This window comes from Pagrus pagrus (genome assembly GCF_965226575.1).
Source record: "Pagrus pagrus genome assembly, chromosome: 12".
NCBI lineage: Eukaryota > Metazoa > Chordata > Actinopteri > Spariformes > Sparidae > Pagrus > Pagrus pagrus.
Window position 1 is genome coordinate 26455854 of NC_140196.1, and position 27228 is coordinate 26483081.

At 39.2% G+C, this 27228-nt stretch overlaps 1 protein-coding gene across 4 annotated transcripts in view; it reads left to right on the top strand.

The window, feature by feature from the left end:
* map4l (microtubule associated protein 4 like) overlaps positions 1–27228 on the top strand; it is a 113041-nt gene that overhangs the window by 12575 nt on the left and 73238 nt on the right. For all 4 annotated transcript variants that reach the window (XM_084368621.1, XM_084368622.1, XM_084368623.1 and 1 more), the window contains exon 2: positions 8802–9001. In XM_084368621.1, the coding sequence (XP_084224747.1) occupies positions 8812–9001 (190 nt within the window). In that variant the 5' untranslated portion in view covers positions 8802–8811. The remainder of the gene's footprint in view (positions 1–8801; positions 9002–27228) is intronic.

Sequence of the window (27228 nt, forward strand, 5' to 3'; positions counted from 1 at the left end):
AAAGAAGAGTGCCACAGTTTAAATGCTGCAGGTCCTGACCCACCAGGCTTTTAAAGGGAATGAGAGACGGCACCCTGATTGGTTTAATTTCTGTTACACCGTGTGCCTTACTTTGCACAGATTATTTGCCATACAACTAGCAAAATTGACTTGGAACCACCCTAGATCAAATGCTATAGATCGTTTAAATAGGGCCCTTAGTGTTTACACCGCTGGTGTTTTTTCTGTTTAGCATGCTAACTTTGCACCACAATTAGCTACACAGACATCATAATATTTAAATAGTTATTTCTTTACATTTTGTTGATTATTGAACATTTTTACATATTGCCCCTTTAAAACTTTATGTACATTGTCTCATTTAATGAGGGTGTGTCAGTACCCCAACATGTTTGTAATTTCTTTTTTATACATTCAGCAGACAAAGAGCAACAAATACAGCAGCCTGGTCAGTGGCCCTACAGTTCTAAGTTTGATGCTTAGGGTTGGGTTCTGAATGTGGTTTGTTTCCACACTCGACCTTAGATAAGAATCATTAGCTCGATGCTAACACATAATGGGAATTCCAATTATCGTGTCTGCGATAAAAATTACATTAACAAATTCTCTGTTTTAATTGACATTCTTAACATTAAAAACGACATGTGTGCTTATATTAACAAGCACATACACTATTTATTATTCACTGCAAACAAACCTATAACTGCTGACTTAACATTGTTAACTCAATCTGCTGCTGTGGCACTGTAATAGAGTGCTGTAGTAATGAGTCCTAAAACCCAGAAATTGGTTAGCATTTTTGCACATCCGGTTCCTTTGACTCAAAGTCTACGGGTTTTCTGTTTAATGCCTGAAATAAGGTGTGTGGTTACCACAGGCGTAAGATATTTACTACATGCTTTGTTCTGTGAAATAAAATACATTATAAAATGTCCCACAATTTAATTAGAAACTGCTTACGTGTCTTAAAAACGGTAGTTGCTCACACGTGGCTAAATGAGACTTGGCTTGATGACGTCAACATGGAGACTCAACTACTCAGTTGTCTGGTGGCTTCAGTTGCAAACTATTCTAACTCTGTAAGATTGATCAATTTAAAGAAAACATGTATAGTTATTGTGAAGTAGAGGGCTTAGTGGTGGTTGTTTATCGCCTAGCATTAGCTTTTTACTTCTAGCAATTTAATTTACACTTCGAAAATCACAAAGTGATCCCAACACCAATCTATACTGAGCCTCTGTAGCACGCTCAATGGGGCAAAACGCAAACTCAAAATTCCCAATGGGTTTAAGTCACCGCTGGTGGAAACATTGCGTGCCCGGAGAGAGCAGCGCACGCAGTTTATATCTGTTTTCTATTATGTTTATACTTATAGCACTTGCTGGATGAGCAGGAACAGCTAAATGTTGCAGTTTATTTCATAAAGAATACATTTTGTTCGTTCTATTGTACATTTCATTTTCCACTTTTATGCGGTCATGTCAAGGGCATTAAAAGGTGTCACGTGATTTCTGATACTGTACAGGAAGTGTACATTGAGTTTATCATAGCTATTCTCACAAGTTTGATGAGAGCAGTGAGAGTAAACCAAAACAGCAAAGTTGTGGGATACGAAACCAAAACAATGTGCTGAAAGATGGTAAAAGGCTCTGTAGAAAGCTGAGGGGGACTGCAGTGTCAGGTGATATTTCTCTGTGAGTTCATCACTGTATGGAATTTCTTAAGCCGAAATGCCTTTTTACATCTCCAAGTGCACAAGGAACTGATAGGGCCCAGGAGAGGTAGCTTTCATCATGGTAAACTTGTGATAAGGATGATCCAAATTAAGTAATCACACCTCTTGGTAGATTTCCTTGTGTTTTTAATCCATTTTGGCAACACTTTTGACCTTATTACAGTGCACACTCATTTTATGCTTCATCTGCTGCTACAAGTCCAGAATCTGCAGTTTTACACAAAATAACTCAGCACATGCTCTTTAAAGTTGAAGTTCAGCTAGTTTTAGTGGTGAATGGGTAGTTTTCTATCTCATAGTTTGTCTTACAGCTGAATACCCTCTAGGTTATCATTCCAAGCTACATACACTGAGGTCCAGCATGTGTAGATTTCAGTTATTTCCATTATGAATCTACAGACTGCATATGAAACTTTTTAAATGTTTTATGCTACAAAGAAGAAAGATGATGCTACTGTAAGTCACTGTATTTAAATCATAACATAGGAAATTAAATTACAAATAGTAATATTTGAATCAGGTCTGCAGCTAGTTTTTTGCTCTCCTCTATTGCAGAAGTAACAGTTTATTCATGATGAAATGCAATGAAATGGGAATAAAAACGGACCGTTACAGTGTCTGCAAACGTTCCCACGGGTTGCTGTAGTGGTGTAAATTGAATATCACGAAGCAACACTTTTTTTGATGTATTTGTTGTTACGGCAAACTTGTCATTCTCCAGTAGTAGACAGCTGGGATACAACGTCGGGAAGTGTTGAGACAGAATCGTGCATGAGCATTGTGCAGCATTTTTCCTCAATTGCTGTAGCCATCCCTTCAACCGTTGCTGCTTAAAGTCCCGATTTATTTTTGGATGACAAAAGCACAAACAGCCCCTGTTGTTCTCTCCCACCCACTCTCTCTCTCTCTTTCACACTCTGTTCTCCTGTCTCGGTGTCTCTCTGTCTCTTCACCTGTGTGTGAACCCTGCAGCAGGCTGGACAACTAAATTGAAACTGCTGAGAGACTGAAAGTGCTCCTGTGCTTCACTGTTTGCACATTAACTTATCATGTACGCTGAGCTGCAAAAGGTCAGAGACACTTTACATAATGCAATCCTCATGAAATGTATCGATAAACATCTGACACCAGCATGTGAAGAGGAAAAGATATTGTTTATAGTAACATGAATTGACAAAACCTTAGAAATCATATTATATGTTGTGTTTTCTTAAAAAAAAGAGAAGAGATTTATGTTTTAGAGCGATGGAGATGATTCTTTATTGCGTTTTCAATGGGCAGCAAGATCATGAATGCAGGAAGAAGCAGCTCCCCGGGGCAACTCACTTCTTCATTCACTGTTGTTACATCATTAGCGGATATTGTACTGTGACTTATCACTGAGCTGAACTGACCTGCCACTAGGCCATAAAGCTAACTCGTATCATACTGTTGTGTATAAACAGCTGTGGGGTTCGATGATAATGACTTGTGCTGTATTTTCCTTTTTGTGCATATGTGTTTCTGGCTTCAGTAAATCACTAATGTCTGTCTTCAAACAGATCAGCCGGGGCTTATTGACAAGTTTAGATCTGACAGTAATTGATAGTGGTATGGAAGACTGGTCTCAAGCCCAATCCTCCATCTGTGAGCATCCACTTCTTCTATTATTCACAAGGCAGTGGTGAGCAGACAATAATCACATCGTCACATTGGGCCCCCTGCAAGAAGCACCCATACCAACAGATTAACTCTTATGTGGCACATACTGTAGGAGTGATTTAAGAGAACGGTACAAGCTAAATTCATGAACGGTCCAGACCTGTCGTTCTAGTCAGGAACAAATAGTCTTCCTCTCTCTACAGTGAGGAAACACTTGTGGATCAAATAGTCATAATGTTAATCTGAGTTCACGATTGATATCAAAATTTACAAAACTAAACTACAAGTACAAACTCGAAGTACCAACTCAACAAGTTTTCAGCATAATCAGACTTAGTTGCTAATGTGATGTTTGTATCAGTCACCACTAGGGATGTAATGTTATACCGAGTCCTACCGTCATGGGACAGTGACAACGTCTACCAACATTTCACGTACTCATATATTCATGGTTTTGTTCTGTTTAAAACAGCAGAGGGCACAATCATACTGCTCAAGAAGACTCGTTAGTATGGGTCCCACCTGAGTTCTCATAAGACACCCGAGGCTCGTTAGGTGAAGCAAACTGGCCTTCTCTTTTTATCATTATAATGTAAGGGCACTGTTTAAGTCAAATTTTTTTCTGCGTAATATCGCAACAGATATCGTAAACTGTTGCCCTCCGGTGAACACTACAGGTCCAGCAAAACACGCACCACAAGGTTCATCAACAGTCTCTACCCCAAAGCCTCACCATGCTGAACTCAGAACTAAAAACACCCCCCTCCAAACACACGTCAACACTAATATGCAATAATTTATTATCACACAATGCACTTTACCTTCATGGAGCATATGATTTGTATACGCTGGCAAGGTATGCATGGTAAATAAGCTGGCATCTATCTATCTATCTATCTATCTATCTATAGTATTATGGACTATTTATCGTGATGATATTGTACCGTGAGTTTCTGGTATCTTTACATCCCTAGTTTTGATGGTACAGTAATGTGTTTGATTTCCTGCCAATCTGTAGCTTTTGCATGTTTTTATGTGTGTGTGTGTGTGTGTGTGTGTGTGTGTGTGTGTGTATGCTTGCATGAGAGATGTGAGTGTTCTGGAGGATCAGATGATTATGTAGCAGACGGTTGGGTTCAGAGAGGGAGAGGTGCAGGATGCTGGAGCAGGGGATTGTGGGTACAGGGATAGTTTTTAATCCCTCAGAGTGCAACAGCTGTCTCGCCCAACCCCTCATCATCATCGTCGTCATCATCATTATCTCTCTCACTCTCTCACTCTCTTTCTCTCTCTCTCTCTCTCTCTCTCTCTCACACACACACATACACACACACACAGAGCTGTGTACTGACCACTAGTTACATCATAGGACCTGTGTTATACTGATATTATACACTTACCCTGTCAAAGTTGACCAAACCTATGTGACAGTTAACTGTTACTGCAGCTTTTTCTTCTTTTTCCATTGTATGGCAGTTGGCAACCATTGTTAAGGCGCATTACTGCCACCTTCTATGAGAAAGCGAGTACAGAAAGAAACACAATTATTTGTGAACGCGCATTATTCATATGTTATTCTCATATGTCAATTTTTAATTTTTTCAATGTCATGATTATTGTCAGTACCAGTTATCGGTGACACCCCCAACTGAAACACCAACTACAGCAACAGCAACCAGTTTGTTTTTACAAATATTTTTCAATATATCTTTTATAAGTTTCATTCTGCTGCACATATGAAGTCAGTTAGTTGTACTGACAGATTCTTATGGTTTCACGGTGTGGATATCAGTCATTTATGTTGTAATGCAGTCTCATATGTAAAGCTTAGTCATATCTGCTTTGCTTTCATTGATGTTTTTTTTTTTTTTTTGGCAACTTGAGGACGGCGATCAAACTGAAAAAACACAACACTGGCATATTATCACCCTACAAAGTGGTTATAGCTAATGTGTTTGCAAAAAAACACCAGCAGACAGAAAGTCCAAATTGAGTCTCTGTTAGCTCTGTTTTTGGTCTCCACCAAACCCTGAGGGAAACACCTGGCTCTTCTTAATGTTCCACTATGATCATTTGGTGCTGAATAGATAGCGTACAGTTGTGGTTTTGTCTCATATCTTTAAAGAAAATAAGACACATTTAACTTTTCACGTATATCTACCATCAGCCACAACATTTAACCCACTGGTGGACAGGTGATGTGAGTAACATTGACCATCTCCTTACAATGCAATGTTCTCCTGGGTCCTTGCATTCACGTGGATGCCTTGACACACACCACCCAGCCAAACATCATAGCAGACCAAATACAAACCCTCAGTGCAACAGTGCTCCTCAATGTCAGTGGCCCCCCCAGCCAGACAGTGCGCCCTGACACACCACAAAAACTGCTCAGGAAGGGGAAGACTTGAGGAGTCTCAAGATTCCCCAGATCCCAATCTGATCGAGCATCTTTAGGACGTGCTGGAACAAGTCCTATCCATGGAGGCCCCACCCCCCAACATACATCGTCAAACGTCCCGGATTCCTTTGTAACATTGCGTTAAGTAAATTACAGCACTCATGTAAAATATGGCCATTGACCAAGCTGCCGTATTTAAGGAGTTGGGAGTGAGAATGTGATTCACTGTCGTCCAACCCACAAGTCAGACGTTGCGAATGGATAGCCTTATGGAAGATGAAGTCAAGGCATCAATTCTGGATTACAAATTGACTGTGAGCCTGTCATATGATAGAACAGTAGTTACCATTTGGTTTATCTGAGCTTTGTCATTTAAAAAAACATGCTGCTGATGTGGGCCTAAATTGAAATGATATGTAGTCCAAAATAGACCAAAAAGCTCTAACTGCAGCATTATGTGATAATTCTCTGTGGCTTCATGACTATTAGTGACCCCATACACATTACATGTAATAATTTCATACATAATTTGTAAAAATATTGATTGGTGCAGCTTTCCCAGAGGAGGGAAATGATCCTTGCAAAGGTCTTCTGCATACAAATCTCCTCCTGATCCTTTCTGTTATTAGTGAGGGCCTTGCTGAGGTGCGTATTCTTGCGGTGCTCTTTATTCCTTTCTTGTAGGACTGAAGGTTATCAGGCTGTCTGCAAGGACTGAAAGAATAAGCAAAAAAATCTGATTAATTCATGTTTTACACAAGTTTCTACACTTAACTTGCCTTGATAAGTAAAAAATATACATTAATAATTTAAACAGAATAATCTGCTTTTGTGAGGAATGAGGGGCAGAATGAGTGAGAGAAAACAGAAGAGCAGCTCCAGTCCACTGAATATCCTGGCTTATGAAACCTCTCCAATGGAGCGATAAATATGGCAGAACAATAAGCTGAGAGGGGAGTAGAGGTTATAAAACCTCTATTTTGGATTGGTTAATTTTTGTATTGGAGTGATGGAATTATCAAGTGCATCGTGAGTGTGTGTGATGTGTGATGTGTGATTATAAGCCAAAATGTGTGTGTTGAAGCACTTTAGTAACAAGAGTTCATTGGGAAATGTGTGTTTTTAAGAGAAACATGAGACAAACTCAGAGGCAATAATAGAAAAGTAGATTCATTCATTTGTGCAATGGAGTCGGAGAGAGAAATGAAGAGTGAAAACAGAGAACAAGACTGTTAAAGAGGTAGAAAAGTGAAAGTGTGTGTATATCTGTGTGTGTTGTGTGTGAGGTATCTGCTGTGCTGTGTCCTCCTGAAACAATGGCCTACAGTTCCACTCAAGGCCTGCTAACACTCTACTGTATGTCCTCATACTGGCTACTAGCCATATAGTCTGTGTGTGTGTGTGTGTGTGTGTGTGTGTGTGTGTGTGTGTGTGTGTGTGTGTGTGTGTGTGTGTGTGTGTTTGGGTACAGTTGCAAGACAATGACAGCTTGTTTACTGGGGGGCTGGACGGAGGGATAAACAGAAACAGAGGGCAAAAAGAAAGAAGAGTTTGTTCAGTGGTCATGCTGTCACCATTTATGATTTATGTTTGTGGCATTTAGCAGGTGGATTGAAGAGTTCATCCAACCCAAACTAGGTCTTCAAGGTTTTATTTTGAAATACTTGAACACAAATGATTTGAGTTCAGTATAGAGGTTTGTTGTGTTGTAATGTTCCCAAATGTGTGACTGATACTGTGATGTCTTTGTTTTTTTTTTATTTTTGTAGATAGCGTTAAGTTGATATCTATACGGCTATCCAGCTCTTCTTATATTTATTTCCACCTTGGAAACAAAAAGCACAACACTCCTTACAGATACTGGGTCTTTAGAACAACAAATGTCATACACTGTGTAACTGAGTGAAGTTTTTTATATTTCACTGTTGTGTTGCAGTGGGTAACAGAGATGGAAATGATTGACACTCTCACAGCAGGTGGTCCATATAAACATTTGCAACTCATCCATTCTGCATCAGCATCAACAATACATTCGACACATACTGGCAGAGTCAGACTGTCATGGTTTGGTGGATTATTTTGAAATCAGAATTTCCATGACAGGTTATGAGTATTATTGTAGGAAAATGTTTTTAGATCCTGAGTGGATTTATGTTTGCTTCATTGTATTACTTATTTAGAGGTCACTGTTTATTCACCTCTGTATGTACCGCTGCATCAGGAGAAGTACCTGATTCATGATAAAGAGCTGCTGTAACATCAGGTAGAGTGTATGCTAATTTTCAGGTTCATCATTTTATTTTGGGTTTCTTCTTGAATAGGTTAACAGAGAAGAAGTCTTTTGTGTGTTCAGCTGCCGGTTAGCTTCACTTGTATTGTGAATATTGGCATACATTATGAAAATGTGTGACATGGTGATATAGTGTGACGTCAAGAAGTCACAAACAAGGCGTTTCAGGCACTTCAGGGGCAGTGTTGTCTGTGGGAGAGAGCAGCTCCCATTGGAGTGGACTGTGGGCTTTTTAACTCTAAAGACCTTTGTTTACATGCATAAGAACCTATACAACACACTGAAAGAAAGGAAGGGCAAAGAAAAACAATACTATATATTTTTTTAATGCAGTTGTTATTACGGTTTTGACTTTTGTTTTGACATTAATTATTCTTAGAAAAGCATGTAAAAACTAAACTGAATTAAGAGAGAGGACAGAAAGTACAGTGAAACCGGAGATACAGAGAGAAGAAAACATCATACAGTGCAACATGTGCCAGTGTCTTTATCCATCTTTGTGATTTCTATCATCATCTGTGATCACACCACTGCTCACCTGAATCGACAGGCTTGTAAAAGGTGTGAGATGGTCAGTCGCATACAAATAATAAGTGTGATGGTCACTGGAAGGAAGAAGTGATGTGAAGTTTTATCTATGACACACAGGTAAAATAACTGTCAGAGTGGGTAAATGAAAAAAACATAGCAACAAGCAAAGGATAATAAAAGAAACCTTTTTCTTTTCTCTCCAGTAACAGGACTATGGACCTGAGCCTACGCGATGCACTGGGTGGGGGTGGAGGTGGGGTCCCAGCTGGGGCTCCCGCTGAAGCCCTGCTCAAAAGAGACTTTGTAGCCACGCTGGAGAAAGAGAGCTATGATGACAAAGTGGGAGAGTCCGTCTCCAAGAGCGACTACCGACCCTTACTGGATGGAAAGGACACCAAGAGTGGTGAGTCGCCATGATTGTGATGCTGTTTTTCCAATGTAATGTTGATCCCTATAGGGAAGTTCTCTTTACTGGAGGAGGTCAGAGTTGAGCTGGCTGGTAGGCATTTAGAGAAATCAGCTGTTTGGATAATTTGAATAATCACTTGGCTTAAATTGGAGTAGTTTAGGTGAAGTTGACCTCTAGTTTTAGGGGTGTAAACTGACTGAAACTGACTATTTGACTGCAGCATGTGTGTTCACTGCACTGGACCATACCAGTGTTTTTCTATGTTTAAGCCAAATAAGTACTCTTCGCTTACACCTTCCATCAGTGCTGGTCATTTCCCAAAGCATTCAGCCATATTGTAGCTTGTAGCTAAAAGTTCTGAAATGTTAGCTGATCCCCCACCTTAAAATTCAAAGCAATAACACATTCTATGTGCAACAGAATGGGGAAGCTCTGTTGTTAGATCTTCACTTCATCACGAGTGCACCATCAGGAAAGATTCACAGATCACTCCACCATTGTAACCCTATTCAACTCCTAAAATTAAGTAACGTTAACAAAAAAACAATACGGACATGTGTTTATTTATTGTTTTTAGCAAGTTAGTGTACTAAAATGAAGTGAAACAAATGGGGCTCATGGAAAGAAGGTAAAAATACAAGGCACCACTTTAATTAATAGGGAAATGTCAGTTAAGCAACTTGTAGGCACACACTAGCCCTTTTCACACAGAGACTGCATTATCTCTGCAGTGGAGGTTCGCCAATTCTCCGCATTTGTTTGTTCACACAGAACCAAGTAGCTCCAGCGTAAAGCCGAACCAGTGTGTGTCAATTCATACAGCACTCCGGCACTGCGGATCCAAAAGAGGTGTGACGGTACACGTCATGATGATGATGTCTGCGTGGTTTTTTTCAACGTGTTTCCCCCGGTGTCCTCCTGTTAAAGGGATAGTTCACTCTAAAACAAAATTCAGTCATTATCGACTCATCTACATGCTGATGAGAAGTCCGGTGTAGTTTCTTATTCCTCAAAGTGCAGCTGGAGACCCGGGGGGGTACTCTCCGGCAACGATAATCCATATAACGAGCCTAAGTGGCGCCCGGGAGAAAAGGTCCATAAAACTACACAAAAACTTTGTAATATTCCTCCATACTGCTCGTCCGCTGCAATCGAAGTGTCCTGAAGTGGCGACATCTAGAGTTTACTCGAAACGACGTCATTTAGAACATTTTTCTAGCCTAAACAGTCACTAGGCTACATCTGCCTGGGGCTAGTGTTAACTGTGCAAAACCACAGGTCCTTAAATGGAATACCCCATTTACACTGGTCCGCATAATCACAATACTGATTTGTCATGAGTATTCAACCTTCATATGAAAATATCATAAGTTAAACTTTGATGTAGCAGGTATGAATACAAAGCTGATGACATACTGTATTGGTTGTGAAGGATATTAAGGACACTGTAAAGTCACAAAACCTACTACAAGTCCCAATAGAGTGCTGCAGGGATGACATGTTCTTGTATTCTCGCTCTGATTCCCTCAACACAAAGCCTATGGGACTTTTCTATTGGATTTTGGATCATTGTAGAAAATAAGCTCTGTGACTAACAGACCTTTCGTTCAGCAAGGTAATCTTCACAAATGAACACCACTTAAAGAAAATCACCAGAAGTTGAGAGCTAACCCCATACACACTTCATCATAACTTGGTCAATCTATAAGTTGCAAAGTTAGAGTTAGAATAGTTTGAGACTAAAGCCGGCCTGTAAAGAGAGAGTGAGTAGGTGAGTCTGCTTGTTCAGTGTGAGGATGCTTAATGTCCACAACAACCTCTGTAGTCTCACTTTTTAGCAACCACCTTTTTTAAGACTCTTGCACACATTATAATTCACGTGTGGGGTATTAACTGACATATTTTTTGTTGTTCAACAAAACGTCAACAATACTTAACCACAGACCTTCAGACATCTTACTGAAAACCTATTTAAAAACCCCTTTGACTTTGAGAAAAGTGAACTAGAAGTGAAAAACTGCTAACTTACTTCCATGTTTTAGGACTCATTCCTGCGGCACTCTGTTGGAATATCATACAGAACTTTAATGATTTAGTAATGTTGATAGCATTTGCCACCTGCCTATGTTGTATAACACTCACTGCATTATATAACACACCTCCTGCAGCTTTCATGAGAAATATGATAGAATAAATCAATAACAAATGTCACATTTAGGGTAGATGTTTGTATGCACACATATATGGCATTGGCTCAGTAATACACTTAAAGGGGTACACCATAGATTAGTGATTTATCAACATGTAAAGTCGTCAGACCGGCAAGAGACGATTTTTTATGGCCTGAATTGTAGCAGCAGAGGCAGAACTATCCTGACTTTCAGTCTCAGGAATGGATCAAGCTTCAAAAACACAGGATCCTATACCTACCATAAAACATTTGTAGTCTCCATGGAGAAGCTGAGATAACCCCGATGACATCTCTATGACAGCACCAGGGTTAATTTCTTAATCTTGAACATCATACATAGCCATAAAAGACTTTATCTGGCTGTTCATCATCACCATCAGACCCGTTGTTGCGAGACTAACCATTGTGTAAAATGTGTTTCTTGGGACGAGGCAGATAATTCCGATAGTAAGAACAAAAATTAAGTTTTTGATTTTGATATGAGTTTAGAGTAGAGAGTGTAAACCTCTTCTACAATGCCATTTCAGAAAGATAGGTTTCACTCTAGGTATACATGCTTACCTCACCAGAATGAAGGGGATGACAGACAGAAGTACAGGGAGAGCTGGGAGATTAAGAGAGATGTAACATAGATATAGAGCAAACTGGAGGGTCTGAAGGACAGAGCGAAGGAAGTAGAAGTCCAGACTGGAGAGTTAAATAGAGCACACACAAAAGCCCTGTAGACACACTGAGACATGGATTCTTATATGGAAGGGGGTTTGTTCAATCCTCAAGGGGAGAGGGATTGTTTTGGTGAACAAGGGACTGTAGTAGTTTCTATTCTGATGAGAGAACGTCTGCATGTTGGTGCTTTATTCCTCTGTTGACCAGTACCATTGAGGAAAGACCACCACAATGTTGATGTTCATGATACAGCCAATGTCAGGGACCATAACTGAATTTATCATAGTTTTAAGCTGCTGTATAAATAACATTTGAAAATGTCACGCAGCACATTTTTTAAGTAGTTTGGAACTTTGTAAAATCACTGGATCAAGTGCAAACATTGTGGATATGATGGCTTCTATCTGTAGTGTATACCTGTGGTATTGTTAGAACTGGTGCTCATTATAATTAAGAGCACATTCCCATAAATCCAGTCATTTTGGATTGCTAAGATGGCATTGGCTTTTACTACTTTATTTTAGGGCTGAATAACTTGAGGAAAATGTCTACTTTTCTGATCAATGCTGAAATTGAGAATTTAAATTCAGCTCTAGGCCTGTTTTGGTGATGTACAGTTTTCAATTAGATACATTTGTACCAAATGTAATTACAGATGTCTTTTTTGAACTTATTTGCTGCTGAATGGATATTACATACATTGACATTTTTATTTATTTGCTTTTACTTACATTTTTCTCTGGTTAGTCACGTCTAAAAATGTAAGTAGTTTCTGATATCTGACTGTCAACTGTAGCTGCTTTAGCTAACTTTAGCTTCACAGACTGACAGGACAAGCTAGCCTACTTCACACAGTCAAAAGCAGGTCCTAATTTCAGACTTTAAAGTTTATAAGATTAAAAGATGATATAACATGCTTTGAAGTTAAACTTTAGGATTCCAACAAATTTTCACTTTCTACCAGTTTAAGTCATTTACATGTAAACTCTAATGAGCTAACTGCCAGCTACTTCTGAAAATGATATATCCTAAAGCCTAAATCAATTTATCTAGAGAGAGACCACTTGTTCTTTTCCTACATTATAATACTGAGTGGTGTTATATTTTAGAGCTCATTGTATCAACTCATTGAATAAACAGTAATAAGTTGCTGCTGACTAAACCAGCTGGGGCAGTTGTCTTCAGAGCTGCAGAGCAAATGTACTGCTTGATTATATGTTTAGCTTAAACTTAAATGTTGCTCTTTCAAATCATGATTTTGATAGAAGGTAAAATATTCAGCTCAACTATCCGAGAATGCCAGTTTCTCACTGAAGATATATATATATATAGATATTCATATTATCACTACATTATAAACAGTTATAATGCAGTGATAATTTATTCCTGGTAAGTTTAACATGCACTGCTTTAATGAGGCTCTTTCTCTGAGAACAGTGACATGATGTGTTAATATTTAATGTTGGTTTCAACAATATGGGAACAGCATACTGAAAGATGTTTTGCATTGTTGTAGGGCCTTTGGCTAAGAATGAAAATGGTTGAAATTAAAGAGGTCATGTGATTTAAATTTTACTTATAGTCTACAGCAGTCCAATAATGATCCTGGATGTCTTCTTTTGTTAATATCATTGCACAAAATACGGACACTAGCTCTTCAGATTCCACTGTGTGTTTCAGGGCTACAGGGATCCCCTAGGAGTGTGTGTATGCTTTGAACATTAAGTGTAATTGCTTCGACACTTTGGCCAGCCCTGTCTAGACTTAAATTAGCTGTAAAACCGCCTTTCATAGTCTTTATCTCTCAGGCTTGCTGTCTTCATTATTCTAATCATCTTCTTTCATTCTAACCGTATTTCTTTCCCATTTTTCTTTTTTTGCTTTCTCTTTCTTTTAGTCTCTGGTACACCCATCCTCTCGGTCCTTCTCTCTTCCTGTCATTGTTCTGCTGTGTCAGCCTGGAGACAGTGCTGTATTAGCATCATTACCATCAGCATACACACGCACACAGAATTAGCAGCCAGCCAGTGGCACAGTCTGGTCCAATGAGTTGAATGTTAACCTGCCTAGCTGTCAGTGTGTGACACGTAACAGTCGCTGTGGGGAACCAGAGTTTGTCAGCCAACCATGGTTGGCTCATGGGACTCACAAGAGACAAAATAAAAAAATAAATCAAATCAACCGAGGCTGAGATATCCTGACTTTTAGTGCCAAGTAAGGTCAAAATCCAAGCTGGATCCTACATTTCCCATAATGCAACTCGATAGCATTAAAATTTAGAAATCATGACATCAACGGGGTCGGTTTTTCAGAAAATGTTTTTAAAACTTACACGTGGAGTAATAGACCCTTTTCAGGGCAGTTATTTTGACCTGTCAAAGCAGTACAAGCACTGGTGTGACCTATTTGGTTAACAATGACTCCATTCTAATGAGAGTTTAAGCCATGTCAGTGAGTGACCAAGCACAATACCAGAAAGCTGCATCTAGCTCACCTAAATGGAATGCAGCCATCATTAATGTTATAACTCCAACTGTGCTTTTCTTGCTTTGACAAGTCAAAATGTCTGCCATGGACAAGGTTTATTCTGCTCACCATGAGTAAACTGAATGAGTAAAAGTGGTGATAGTAGTGAGTAGTTTTCTTCAGTAGACCTAGCAAACTAAAGGCTTTGTTATAGCTTGCCAAGTACTATATCTCATCTTCTAATGTAGAACAGTATAGGCACTTTTACATTTGTAAACAAGGTATAGCTGGCAATGCATCAGACAAGCATCCATTTTTATGGCCCACTAACATCAGGAACGTCGAAAAACAATTTACCTCTCTCACAATTCAATTCACTCAGTAATACCAAATGACCAACTATGTATTCTATATTTTTCACGTTAAAGCAAGACTATGGCACTTTTGAAAGCATTAGATCAGCATTTTAGCTTAATGCTAACTTAGATTGCATCTGACTTGATCTGACTACTTACAGTACATGAATGTAGTTTTTTGAAGCCATTTTTCAACAAAATAGGCAAAGCAGTTAATGGATCTCAGGGCTTATTGATGATGTTTAAGATAGCTCAGCAACACTAATTTAATTTCCAGAAGGAATATGAACTGTTCATGTGACTGTGTTTCAGCCTGGTCTCTGTGTTGACATACAGTATGTTACATTAAAAATGATGTACTTCTTATTTCTAGTACTTTCTAGTACAGTATTTTGTCATTCAAGTCGAGAGGTGAGGTAGCAGTAAAGCAGCATACTCTGTTTACAAAATCTTTTGTAATGCAGTAAGTGCTGTATTTAAGAATAATGAATAGATTTGAGTGCAGTGTCATGCTTCACTGTAATGATCAAGTTGAGCTGAAGTTTCTGTGAATATAATCATTACGCTAAATTAATATGACATTTAAATACCTTTTTTTTCACATGACGATGATGTGACCAAAACATCCTGCCACACCTGACATTTTATGAATTGTGTTTATATACATTCCCTAATACAGCCTCATAACCAACTCCACATTCTTCATTCCAATGAGATGTCATAAAGGTTATGCACTGAGAACAGATAGCGACATAGATCCTGAAGTAGATGATATCTTGTTGACTGGTTTGATATTTATGATGCTAAACACAGATGGCATATTTAAACATAACTGCCTGTATGTGTGTTTAATCCTTTATGATAAACCATCAGTCTGTCGTATCATCTCACAGAGTCTTTGACATGCCCGTGCACAGCTGGTGTGATCATGATGCCAAAAAGAGGCACACGTCCTCCGGCTGTGGGTGTGTCTGTGTGTGTGTGTGTGTGTGTGTGTGTGTGTGTGTGTGTGTGTGTGTGTGTGTGTGTGCGTGTGTGTTTGTGTGTGTGTGTGTGTGTGTGTGTGTGAGACTATTTTAAACACTGGTGACTTTGTAGGCCTGTAGGCTACATTCTGTATGTTCCATATGGGTGTTTGTGTATAATACAGAGGAGGATTCTGCAAATGTTTTACCACAGAGTTTTTTCAAATGTTTTCATAGATAGATCAAACTGCACTATACTCACGACTCCCATTTGATAAGATTTTTAACCCAGGGATCAATGTGGGACTCCTCAAGGATGAATTCTTGCCCACTTTCTTTTCTTTTCTGTGCAGACTGCTTTATTTATTGCAAACTTACAACAAAGCAAGTTTAAATTTTAACAAAAATTCATAATAATAATACAATGAGAAATAGAAACATTTTTATTGTGTAACACAATAATCCAAGGTTCACTTAGCTTTTCACCAGCACCAGCTTTTCAGGGCCTTCAATGGCATCCCACAGTCCTCTTTGACTCTGGGGGACATCATGTGACTTATGAGCTTTGGTGACATGATAAAAGGTATATTTTGTGGTGAGTTGCTAACCTTTGTCTCGCTTTATAGATGGTCTCCTGATGTCCTTGATCTTTCTCTTGCAGTCTTATGACTCCTGGACGATGACTTCGAACCCCTCCGGTTTGACGCAATTTGGACTTTTCTTCTAGTGTCCACGGACAACTGTTAACTCAATTTTGTTTTGTATAGTCTAAAATGAAGTCACTTGAGTCTGCCTCAGTTGGGGCTGGAGATGACAAGTTTGAAAAAGAATAAAATCATTTAGAGTTACAAAGAAGTGAGCTGACCAGACCTCCGTAGCCCGCTACTAATCTCTGATTGATGCTAGCAGCTCAGGCTAAATTTGTTGCATTGTGGGAGATGTAGGTGCCAGTTTTTGACAAGAAAGAACAATGCATGGAAATATCTCTAGCTCGACTACAACAATTTTGATCATTGTTGAAAATTGTCCATCATAAGTCTGACAGTATTAAGGGAGTGCGATGCTAAATCTGTGGAGCACTCTGGTAGGTCACAGCAGGACTCTTATCATCCATTCCTTGTACTTGTTGGTCCTGAATGCCAGACTTTTTCCTGCCAAATGAAGGTAAATTATGAAATAAGATTATTTTGTTTACATATTTGAACATTTTTTTCTACCACACTTTGATCATAGACATGTGAATTATGATTGGCATTTCATTCAAAGCCCTAAAGTGGCTGGTCTCTTAGCAGTTAAGATGGCAGGTCACAAACATGTGGAGTCAACTATTTCAACTAATAACAGCATGGTGAGAGAGAATATTGAGAGAGAGGTATTTACTCAAATTCACCGAGTAGGCACAGCTGTTGAATCTAACTCTGGTCTGTCAGATAAAATCCAGACCAGACATCTAATTGGCAAACTCAAGGATGTGTTAACCACAGCCTATTGTCACACTTTAACACTCTATGTTAATATGAATATTTCTGAGATAGTAGCTTGGCAGACTGGCATATTGGCATATCTAGTTGGATGGTCAGAGTACATGTCTGAATCACTACCAATCAAGGAGATCTATAGCCAGAGACAAGGGGGTGTCTCACCATCTCTCAGTGTCTTTTATTTTATATCTGTCCCTGATTCTCTTTCATCTTCTTCATTCTCTGCATCTTCCTCTTGTGTTTGTTATCTTACACTCATTCCTTCTCTCTCCCTCTGTCTTATTCCGTATATTCATTCCTCTCTTGTCATGCACCTTGTTTATCTTCGTCTCTTCATTTCTGTAGTGGAAAGTGTTGTGCCTTCCCTTTAATTTTAGTGTTAATAATGTGGATGCTATGAAGTCATTTGAGGACTCAGCTGTAATAAACTTGACTCCTGCTATGTGAGCTGTATGGAAAACCAAATGCTCATCTGTCCTTAATGTTGGTAAAAGCAAACCTTTAGTTCTGCTTCATTTTTTCTGCTTGACCTGATTCTTTAAAGCACCTACAGTGTTTCTGTTTGAAAAATAAATCAAGCACGTTTTCTTTCCGTGTGAGTTTAAGCTAGTAAAATACAATTTTGACACAAGACATAAAATGTGACAATCCAAGCGGTATACCCTAAAGGATGATTATAGGAACAAGACTGTTATTGTTGTGGGTGAACTGCTAAAGTGCAGAAGTTCTTCTGCTTCTGATGTTTTTGATAGTTCCTAAAGAGTTTCAATTGCAATAACACCTCCTCCTGGAATGGAGCAGGGCTTTACTTCTATCCCAGAAAAAAGGAACACAGTCAGATTTATGCTATGGCTCTGAGTGATTAAATCAAAGATTATTAAATTGCATCTTTGACTTATCTGGACACAGACCTGCCAACATTGAAGAAATTGTTTTTTTTTAGCTCACGTATATGCGCATGTTAATAAATAATTACTTTTTAAAAACAATGCATTATTTAAAAAAAGAATAGATTGAAAAACAGGATCAGAATTTTTATATATTAAAAAATAGCAGCAGTAATTTTTGGTTGGCGATAGTAAGAGGCCCGGAGAGAGTCTGTGTCATAGACGACCAGCCACAAAACGTTAAAAATTTCGGATAAAAGAGCTGCTAACATTGGAGCTAAATGGAGCTAACACTAATGTTACAGTCCTTAATAATCGGCATATTCCAAAATCCCAGGTATTGGAATTGGTATCGGGAAGGAAAAAAGGGTATCTGAACATCTCTACTGTTGAAAAGAAGTTTAAATGACTGCCTGCACGTGATGAAACAGCAAGCCAGAGTAAGCAGGGAGAATGAGAGACGTAAAATCATTGTCAAGAGCTGTCAATTTATGGATCCAAGCTCATCTCTTGAAATTACATTAAGCATTTTTATAGCTGGGTAAAGGCTCAGGGAACAAATCCAGTGCTATGATTGGTCAAACTTGTCTTCTTCTTTTGGTTTTCGGTAGGCTACACACTCACTGGCGTATTGCTGCTGCCTCTTGCTATCTGACATGACTACTGCTGCACAATTACTCAAAGTCAAGGCATCAGAAGCTTTTTGCGTACTTTAGAGTGACAAAACCGACCAGAGTACTTCGATGTTAAAATGCTTTTGCACAAGCCCTAAAATTAGATTTTATTTTTTTTTGTTGGCACGTACAGCACAGAATGAACACAGTGTAACTAAAAAAGGTTGATAGGGTTGTTGTGACTCATTACTTGGCTGAGCACTGAAGTTTCAAAACTCGCTTTATGTGGATGCTTGTGGAAGTTTTCTTTTCTTGAAACAAATAAAAATATCTGCCAATGCAGTCAGAATATTTAAAGGTATAGTTGGTAATGTTGGAGAGCTAGCAAGATTTGAAAGTGGCACCTCGTCTAAGCTCCACCCCCTCCTCCCCCTCCCGTCAGTGCTCCGTCCAAAGCCCCGCCCCCACAAACTTGAACGCGCATCAGACAGTCCGTCAGCAGGGCAGAGGAGAGCCGTTAGCATTGGGCTAATACAAGCTACAAAAGTAGCTAAGTTGGCTAACGTTACATATTTCATGAAAATAACAAATCCCCCCGAAGCAAAACAAATAATTACCTGTCCAACAGAAAGACAGCAACCTCTGCATCACTTCTGGAAGTGCTACTTTAGCTGCATTTCCTCTGCCATCGTTCTCTTGCTAACTCTGCTTCTTCCTCTTCTTCTGTTGTTTTATGGCTGTTGGCAAACAACTGTTAGGTGTGCATTACCGCCACCTTCTGACCTGGAGTGTGGATCTCCTGCTAACTCCATATGCAGTGTGCTGAATATATCCGGCAACGGTGACACGTGATGAGTGCACGCGGGGGGGGGGGGGCGGATTGGGATGCAGGCAGGACGAGACATGAAGGCATTTGATTGGTTCTTTCAACTCGGACCGAGAGGGAGGGATTGGTCAGAGTTTTTACAGGCCTGCAGCTGCCACAGAGGTCTGATTTATTTCGTTCCTTTTTCTGAACACATTATGTATGGACTACTCTCAGGGTGGGAAGACCATTTCACCCAGTATAACAAAAAGTGTTTCTGAACAGGATTACCAACTATACCTTTAAACTTGTTTCAAATGCATATCAACATTTTCACTAATTTTAGATTTGAAAAATTTAATTTCTACAAAAATTGTTAAACAAGATGTAATTGAAATGGAATTTGCGCTTGAAAATTACTTAAGTAAAAATGATTTTCATTACAAATGGACTTAATGAAGGAATTAATTTGGTCAATATTTACTGCAGCAATTGTTGCTGCCTTGTAAAAGTGTGTGAATGTTTTACTACAAAAAACAAATTGTTTTCACAATGTGGTGCCTATCAATTCAGGGTCAACAATCCTAATTTATTACCAGATGCCAGATGCTTGTCAGCATGTAGCATCACAACTGTGCAAGACACAGTCGTGAAACTCTTACAAACATGGTATAGCTGAGATGAAAATGAAGGCCAAGTTTGAAGTGGGCATGATCCAAGCAAGGGGGGCAAAATCCAGGGTGGCCCCCTTACACCTGCCCACATTTGTTTTGATGCAGTCATGACACTTCACAGGTGTGTAAGTTGACATCAAAATGAAGGCCGAGCCTATCACAAAATGGTCCCTAGTTTAACGTATTGAAATCATTTTTAAACTTCATCGATCATGGTTTTTAGATTGTCCTGGTTTATGTGGAGCCTGAGAGACATCAGTTGACTGTGGGTTTATGTAGCAGCACGATAAAGATAAAGTTACACTGTAGTCTGCTAGCGTTCCTGCCAAGCTAGGAAGGAGCTGTGTTTGCTGAGGCATGATAACACATCCCCGCAGTGTGTGTACTTTGTGTGTCTGTGTGAGCAAGGTACAGAGAGAGAGAGAGAGAGAGAAGTGAGTAGGGGGAGGGACGTCTGCATTATCAAGTACTGCTTTGTGTTTGTGTGTGTGTGTGTGTGTGTGTGTGTGTGTGTGTGTGTGTGTGTGTGTGTGTGTGTGTGTGTGTGTGTGTGTGTTACAGTACACACAGTACACTGCACATGTGACTGCAGTACGCTGGAGCATCAATACTAGCAGCTTCACACAGAAGCAGTTCTGGTGAGGTCATCACACACACACCTATTGGCTGTCACTGCCAATAATAAGGACGTGTGAGAGAGTGTGCAGAGTTCAGCGGATATGTTGTGAGTGTGATGTAAGTGAACCTTTTCAGCACTTCTGGAGTCCAACACTGACTGACTGAAGGACGAACAAACTGACAGATGAGCCTCTCTGACATCCTGAACGACTCAGACAGACAGACAGACAGGCAGACAGACAGGCAGACAGGCAGACAGACAGACAGACAGGCAGACAGGCAGACAGACAGACAGACAGGCGGATCTGAGCTGTGTAACATTTAAGCCTCAATGGTGTAAGCTTTAAACTTCTCACTTCTAGTATCAGTTATAATGTGACAGTTTGAGGGTAAGAAATAAGAATGAAAAGATTAAGAAAGGGAAATGCCATTCATTACAACTTGTCATTTCATCAGGGTAAAATTGTAGTTGCCAAACCAATTGCTGAGATCTGGGAATATCTCTACAGCAAAGTCTGACTGTCAAACACAGGTCATCAGTAAACTGTGATGAATCTCTACAGCAAACTGAGTTTGCAAAGTTTTTTTCTGAACCTGTCTAGTTGACAGATTGCTTGTGTTTCTTGCCCTGTTGGCCTTCCTGGGGATCTTGCCAAATTCTTAGATGGCAGCAAGTAACTTGGTAGGAACAATGTCATCATTACTGATGACCGAGGAATGATATGACCATAATGCTGATGTGGCACTGGATGAAATTGAGTTTGACACCCCTGCTTTAAGTTCTGTGTGTGAGGGGTATATATTTTTATATTTTTATAATATTTTTTATGAGGTGTTCTTAAATATGCCGGGGAAGAGAGTGGTGAAAACACAAGATGTAGTAGTAAATGTAATCACGAACAGAGCCTGTGTTTGACAGTCTAGTGGAGAAGCAGTTCCCCCAGAGGTACCACCAGTTCCTCACTCTGTCAGTCACAGTAACAGGATTTAGGGTTATGTGTTCAATTGTCATCATGTGTTCATTAGTCATGGGCTTGGACTCCAGAGCATCTGGAATGTGCTGTAATGCTGTTGATGGTTGTCAGGAGCACAGCACCATCCACAGCACCTAGGGGAGGGATTGATTTACCTGAACATCTCCTGGTTTCTTTGTGTCACTCTGTTACTGTTGCCATGTGTTTACTTCCCTTTCATTTACTTATGCTCTGATGCATCTGTTTCTCTCTGTCTTCTGTCTTTCTCTTGCTGTATTTGATCGTTAGTTTGCTCTGTGTCATTCACTTTAGTTTCAGTAAAAGGTGCTCACATTCCAGGTATCCCACCATCCATCATCTAAACAAAAATACAATGTATCTTCCATCTTTGTATCTTCTGTAGCCAGTTCTTTGTCTCTTTCCACCGCACCATCATCCCTTACGCCCGCATGTATTATGACTGATTTATTTTCACTGTCACATTATGTATAAGTATGATTTAGGCGGAAGAACGATGTATTGTTACACTGGCGGAGACAGAGGAAACAACAGAACTTCTTGATTTCTGTTAGACAGTTTGACTCATCCATCTCACATCACTTCTCATAACCAAGTATGTGAGTGTAAATGTAAGTATGAATTTCTGGCTTTGACTGAGCACCTTAAAAGATAAAGGCCTGGTAATATTAAAAACTGACATCTTATGACACAGTATCTCTTTGTCCCTGCAAAATGGCCGATGCCCAAAGTTTGGTGATGGGCTGACTCGAAGGGGTCCAAGGGCTAGTTGAACTCGAGATAGACTGAGCATTTTTCCTATTATCGATCGGTGGGGTTTTTATTATCTGATTGCCGTTTTAATAAAAAATCACAACTCTGGCTCTGATGCAGCATCCTCTCTCAGTCTATAGTCACTACTCTGTAGGCCCACGCACAACTATGTGATTGGTAACACATCACAAGTAATAGCCTTTCAACACTGAGTAATCTGAATCTGCAAAGTAACTAAATTCATGAAATAAATGCAGAGGAAAGGAGGTATAAAGTAGCAGAAAATGGAAATACTAATACTAGTAAAGTATCTCAAAATTGAAGTACAGTACCTGAGTAAGTTATACCAACATACATTCCATCACTGGTTATTCTAAATTTTGAAGCTAAGATTTTAATTTTTACTGCAAATGCATATCGTTTCCAAATATATATCAGTTTAAGGCCTCCTTTATTACTAGTCATTGGTATTTGTATCGACTATGAAAAATCCATATCAATATCCCTGGCTACAGTAATTACGAGCTAGGTGAGAATGGTGGGGTTCGTCTGTCAACATTATGGTCACAAGAGCTTACTAACTTGCAACAATTGATTTTCTGTGAAATGTAGCCATTTTAAATGTTGGCGTGACCGAACATGAATACTGCCGATATTCTTTGTTTTTCTCTGTGTCATCCAAGCACATTAAAAGACCAAACAAAGACTTGATTTTGCGTATCAAAGCCTCATTGTCACGGTAGCCCTAGAAGTGGAGGGCGTGACGCTCATATGTAGTATATTATTTCCTCTTTGCTGTCCAAAACTATTAAATACACATCAGTGAGCCACACTGTTTCCCTGGGTGGCTTGTCCCTTCATCAGCATGACCTAACACAATGGAGTTTATTTTGACTCATTTCCACATACACCATCCTGCTGCCCCAAATACTACTGGGGCAGAAAGTATGGATTAATCCGCCGCTGAAAATCATTCTCAAAATGTCTTCCTGTGACACTTACTAAATCTACAGTCACCAGCTGTCTTTTAAAAATGAAACTGTAATAAAACTGAAACTGTGTTTGTGACCCGTCTTTTTAAGATGTACATCTTCAGTATAAACCAACGAGGCTAACAGTCATCTCCACTCTGATTGTATTTATTTACACCAGTTCCACCAAAATCAAACGATAACTATGACAATAATTATGTTTGAAATACGTTGCATAAAGAAGGTTCTTTAATTGAAAAAATATTGCTTCCATTTACTGCCCTTATTCATTGTCTGTCCCTCTTTTCTCCCCCTCCTTATCTGTTCCTTACTTCTCACCCCTCCCCTGTTTCCTTCACTCTAAGTGCTTGTCTCTCTCCAGAGATAGTGACAGCTGTGACTGAGGAAAGGATGCTGTAGTTTGACACTAACCTCCCCTGTCCTTGACTTAGAGAGAAGACAGAGAGAAACCTTAGCATTTGCAGTATACGCACGCAAATATTAGCCTCATGAACGTGGGGGGAGGGGACAGGGACAGGTCAAGGAGAACGATGGGATCATCCAGTTTTTTTAACGTATGTTAAGGGGAAATATCTAAACATCCTAGAAACAAAGACAGAAGAGGTGAAAAATGAAAAATAAAAATGCTTTGCTGTTTTACAGGCATTCACCGATGACCACAAACATCTAATAATGGTAGTCATGAATAAAATGATTTAAAAAAATAATAATAATAATAAATAATAAGATTTATTGCAAAACATAAAGCATGAACCTCAAATACTGACCAGAGCACAACATTGAAATTAAAGTATTTCATATTGACCTTGTTGCCCAACTGTAACTGACCCATAAGATGTTTATCTAAATATAGAGTCAGCAGGTTTACCTAGAGGCTGACTGCCTTCATCTGGCATCTGTACTCTTGCTGTGAGCTTAAGTGCAGCTGGGTTCAGTCAGGGTACCCCTACAGTATATGGTCCATCATCGGCAAGTGCACTTCAGCCTCCAATCCCTTTAGAGGCCCTGCACAGCAGACAGTCCTGCACTCTGAACTCTGTGAAGAAATAGGTGAGCTGTAGGCTATGTTAGCATCCTTAAAGGTAAATTGCAACAATTAAGTATTTCCATTTCATTCTGAGCCAATTGAGAGACAGATATGAAAAATTGACGAAGCAGAAGACCACATATCATGACTTAGTTTAATGCTGCCTCCCCTTTAGCCTCCTTTCAACAGGTACATTATCACAACCTCCTCCACCGTCACCATGTTTGTTGTTGTCATTTACTAAGGACTCTGAGATGCCCTGGATGTATTGCTTAACGTCCATGGCAATGTAAAGAACACATGGAAGTGTTTGGGCAGTCATGGTCACATTGTTTGATATGGGCGTACCTATTTTCATACATAAAGCAGGCATAAATGAACCTTTATAGGTTCCCTTGTAAACTTGCTTACATTTACTTATCAACTTCCTGTACTGAAATGATTTCTTCTATACTCAGCCCCATTAGTTGCCATTATATAAGGTTGGGCAAGAATATTCTATATTCCTTTTAATATCAACGAATCCCATAAAACCAACACCTACAATGTTAGTCTGTCTTTCAATACTTTTGACTTAAAAAATGGCTCACAAATATATGGTGTCATCTTTGACAAAAAGCTCAGTAATTTCCTCTAACAGGAGGATGTGATGTATTTGTTAGGGACTATTTTCATTTAGAGATTAATCCACATTTCGTGCTCTAATGAATATTTGGGGCAGGACAATGAATGTGAGATTGAGGGAAACTAAATGACTGAGTGTGTGTGTGTGTGTGTGTGTGTGTGTGTGTGTGTGTTCATGGTAATGAATTAACCTGTCACCTAGTGCAACAGTGTGATGCGTTTTAAATATTTACTGGACAACAATCAAGTGAATACTTGTCAGTAGGATGGTACAACCCTACCCTACAACCTTAACCCGTGTCCAGCACAGTGATGAGCCCGTCAAACTGTATTTCTTCAAACTACGCAATGAAAGCTATTTTTGTGGTGGTTCCCCACTTGTGTCTTTGACTTGTTTCTCCTGGCTGTGCTTCTAAGAGCTTCCAGTCCAGTGATGCAGAAACTCCACAAAAAGCATGTTTGAAAAAAAGGTGTTTGACCTTGAGGCTTGATACTGGCTGCTGTCCTCAGAGCACTGTCTGGGTTCAGACTGTTCCTGCACGCACATACTGTATGTGTATGTGAGTGTTTGTTTGTTAATGGGGATGTCTGAGAGAAAAAAAGACTACAAGAGATAAAAGTAATGGGGAAACTTTTTAAATTTAAAGCTGCTCATGCATCCAGAGTCCAGCTCATTCATTCATTTACAGTGAGACTATGTGCCTCTCTTTCCCATATGTACAGTATATATGCACACATATGCATATATATATATATATATATATATATATGTGTGTGTGTGTGTGTGTTTATATATATATATATAAATATGTATATATGTATATATATATCTTTAATGTATATGTATGTAGTTTCTATGAAACATTAGTGCCAGTGTCTTTGAAGTTTAAGACTACATTTCCCATAAACTACAGCTAAATGATTAAGTAAAATATCTAATTGAAAGTTATGGTCTAAAATTGCGATCATGACTGAAATTGTGATTAGTTTTGATTGAAGAAATTCAAGGCCTTTTTTTTCCTGATTGCAAAGTATCCAACAAGGAAGTTTGAACCATCATAGTCAACATACAGGATTTCTAAGTAAAAACTAAGAAAAGGAAGCAAGCAACCACGCAGCCATTGAGAGAAAAGACAACTTTTAGATTGAGCAAATTAGCTAATCAAAGCAAGTTAAAATACAGAAAAAATTTTAAAAAATCCACACTATTAGTGATAGTCATCATTTTCAGAAATATTTGTGACATTCAGATTGCCCTTACATGTATTGTTAAGAGCCCCTAATGATACTGTTTGCAGCTCTACACACTAACGTTAGCTAAGGACAGGACAGGATGCTACAGTATCTACCATTCCGCTGACTTTTACTCATCAAGACAGTTTAGCCTAAAAGCTAACCATGACTGAACAGTGAAAAGACTCCAGTCTCACCAAGAACCAGACTGTGTCACTTTTCAAAGAGGACACAGCAAAACTTTGGCTTGCAAACTAAAAGTTACACATATAATCAATTATAATTAATCCCCCCCTTGCTAATGTTAGCTAATGCAAGCCAACTTTAGACAGACACTGCTGTGTGAATGACGTTAGGCTACTGTGTTACATTGTTGACTTTATGACTCTAATCTAGTTACTTGTTGTACTGGCTGCTATTACACTGTTTTAGCATAGGATGCAGGAGTTTCAGCACAAAAATGATTTATTCACAAATATCATATGAAAAAAGCCGTAACAGTAACCTTAAACAGTCTGTTAAGACATTTAAGGGGCACTGTGGAACTTCTGTGTTGTGCTAGAAACCGGTTGCTAGTTTATGTTAGTTTCTAAACTACCATCAGCTACTGTAGTTCTCTGTTATCAGAGCAGGGACAGGCACAGAGAAGAGGCACTGGAGAACGTACATAAAGTCACTATCCTTTGAACTGTCAAGGAATCTGACCCGAGTCCTCAAAAAGGAATCCACAGTCCGGCAGCTTGTATAGGCAAATGTGAGAGACGGGGAAGGTCTTGTTTTTCATGTCACATTACAATCTGCTCCAATGAGACAATGAAAAAAATTGTTGTAAATTGCTACAAATTGTTACATAGAAGCCATTTAATAATGTGAACTT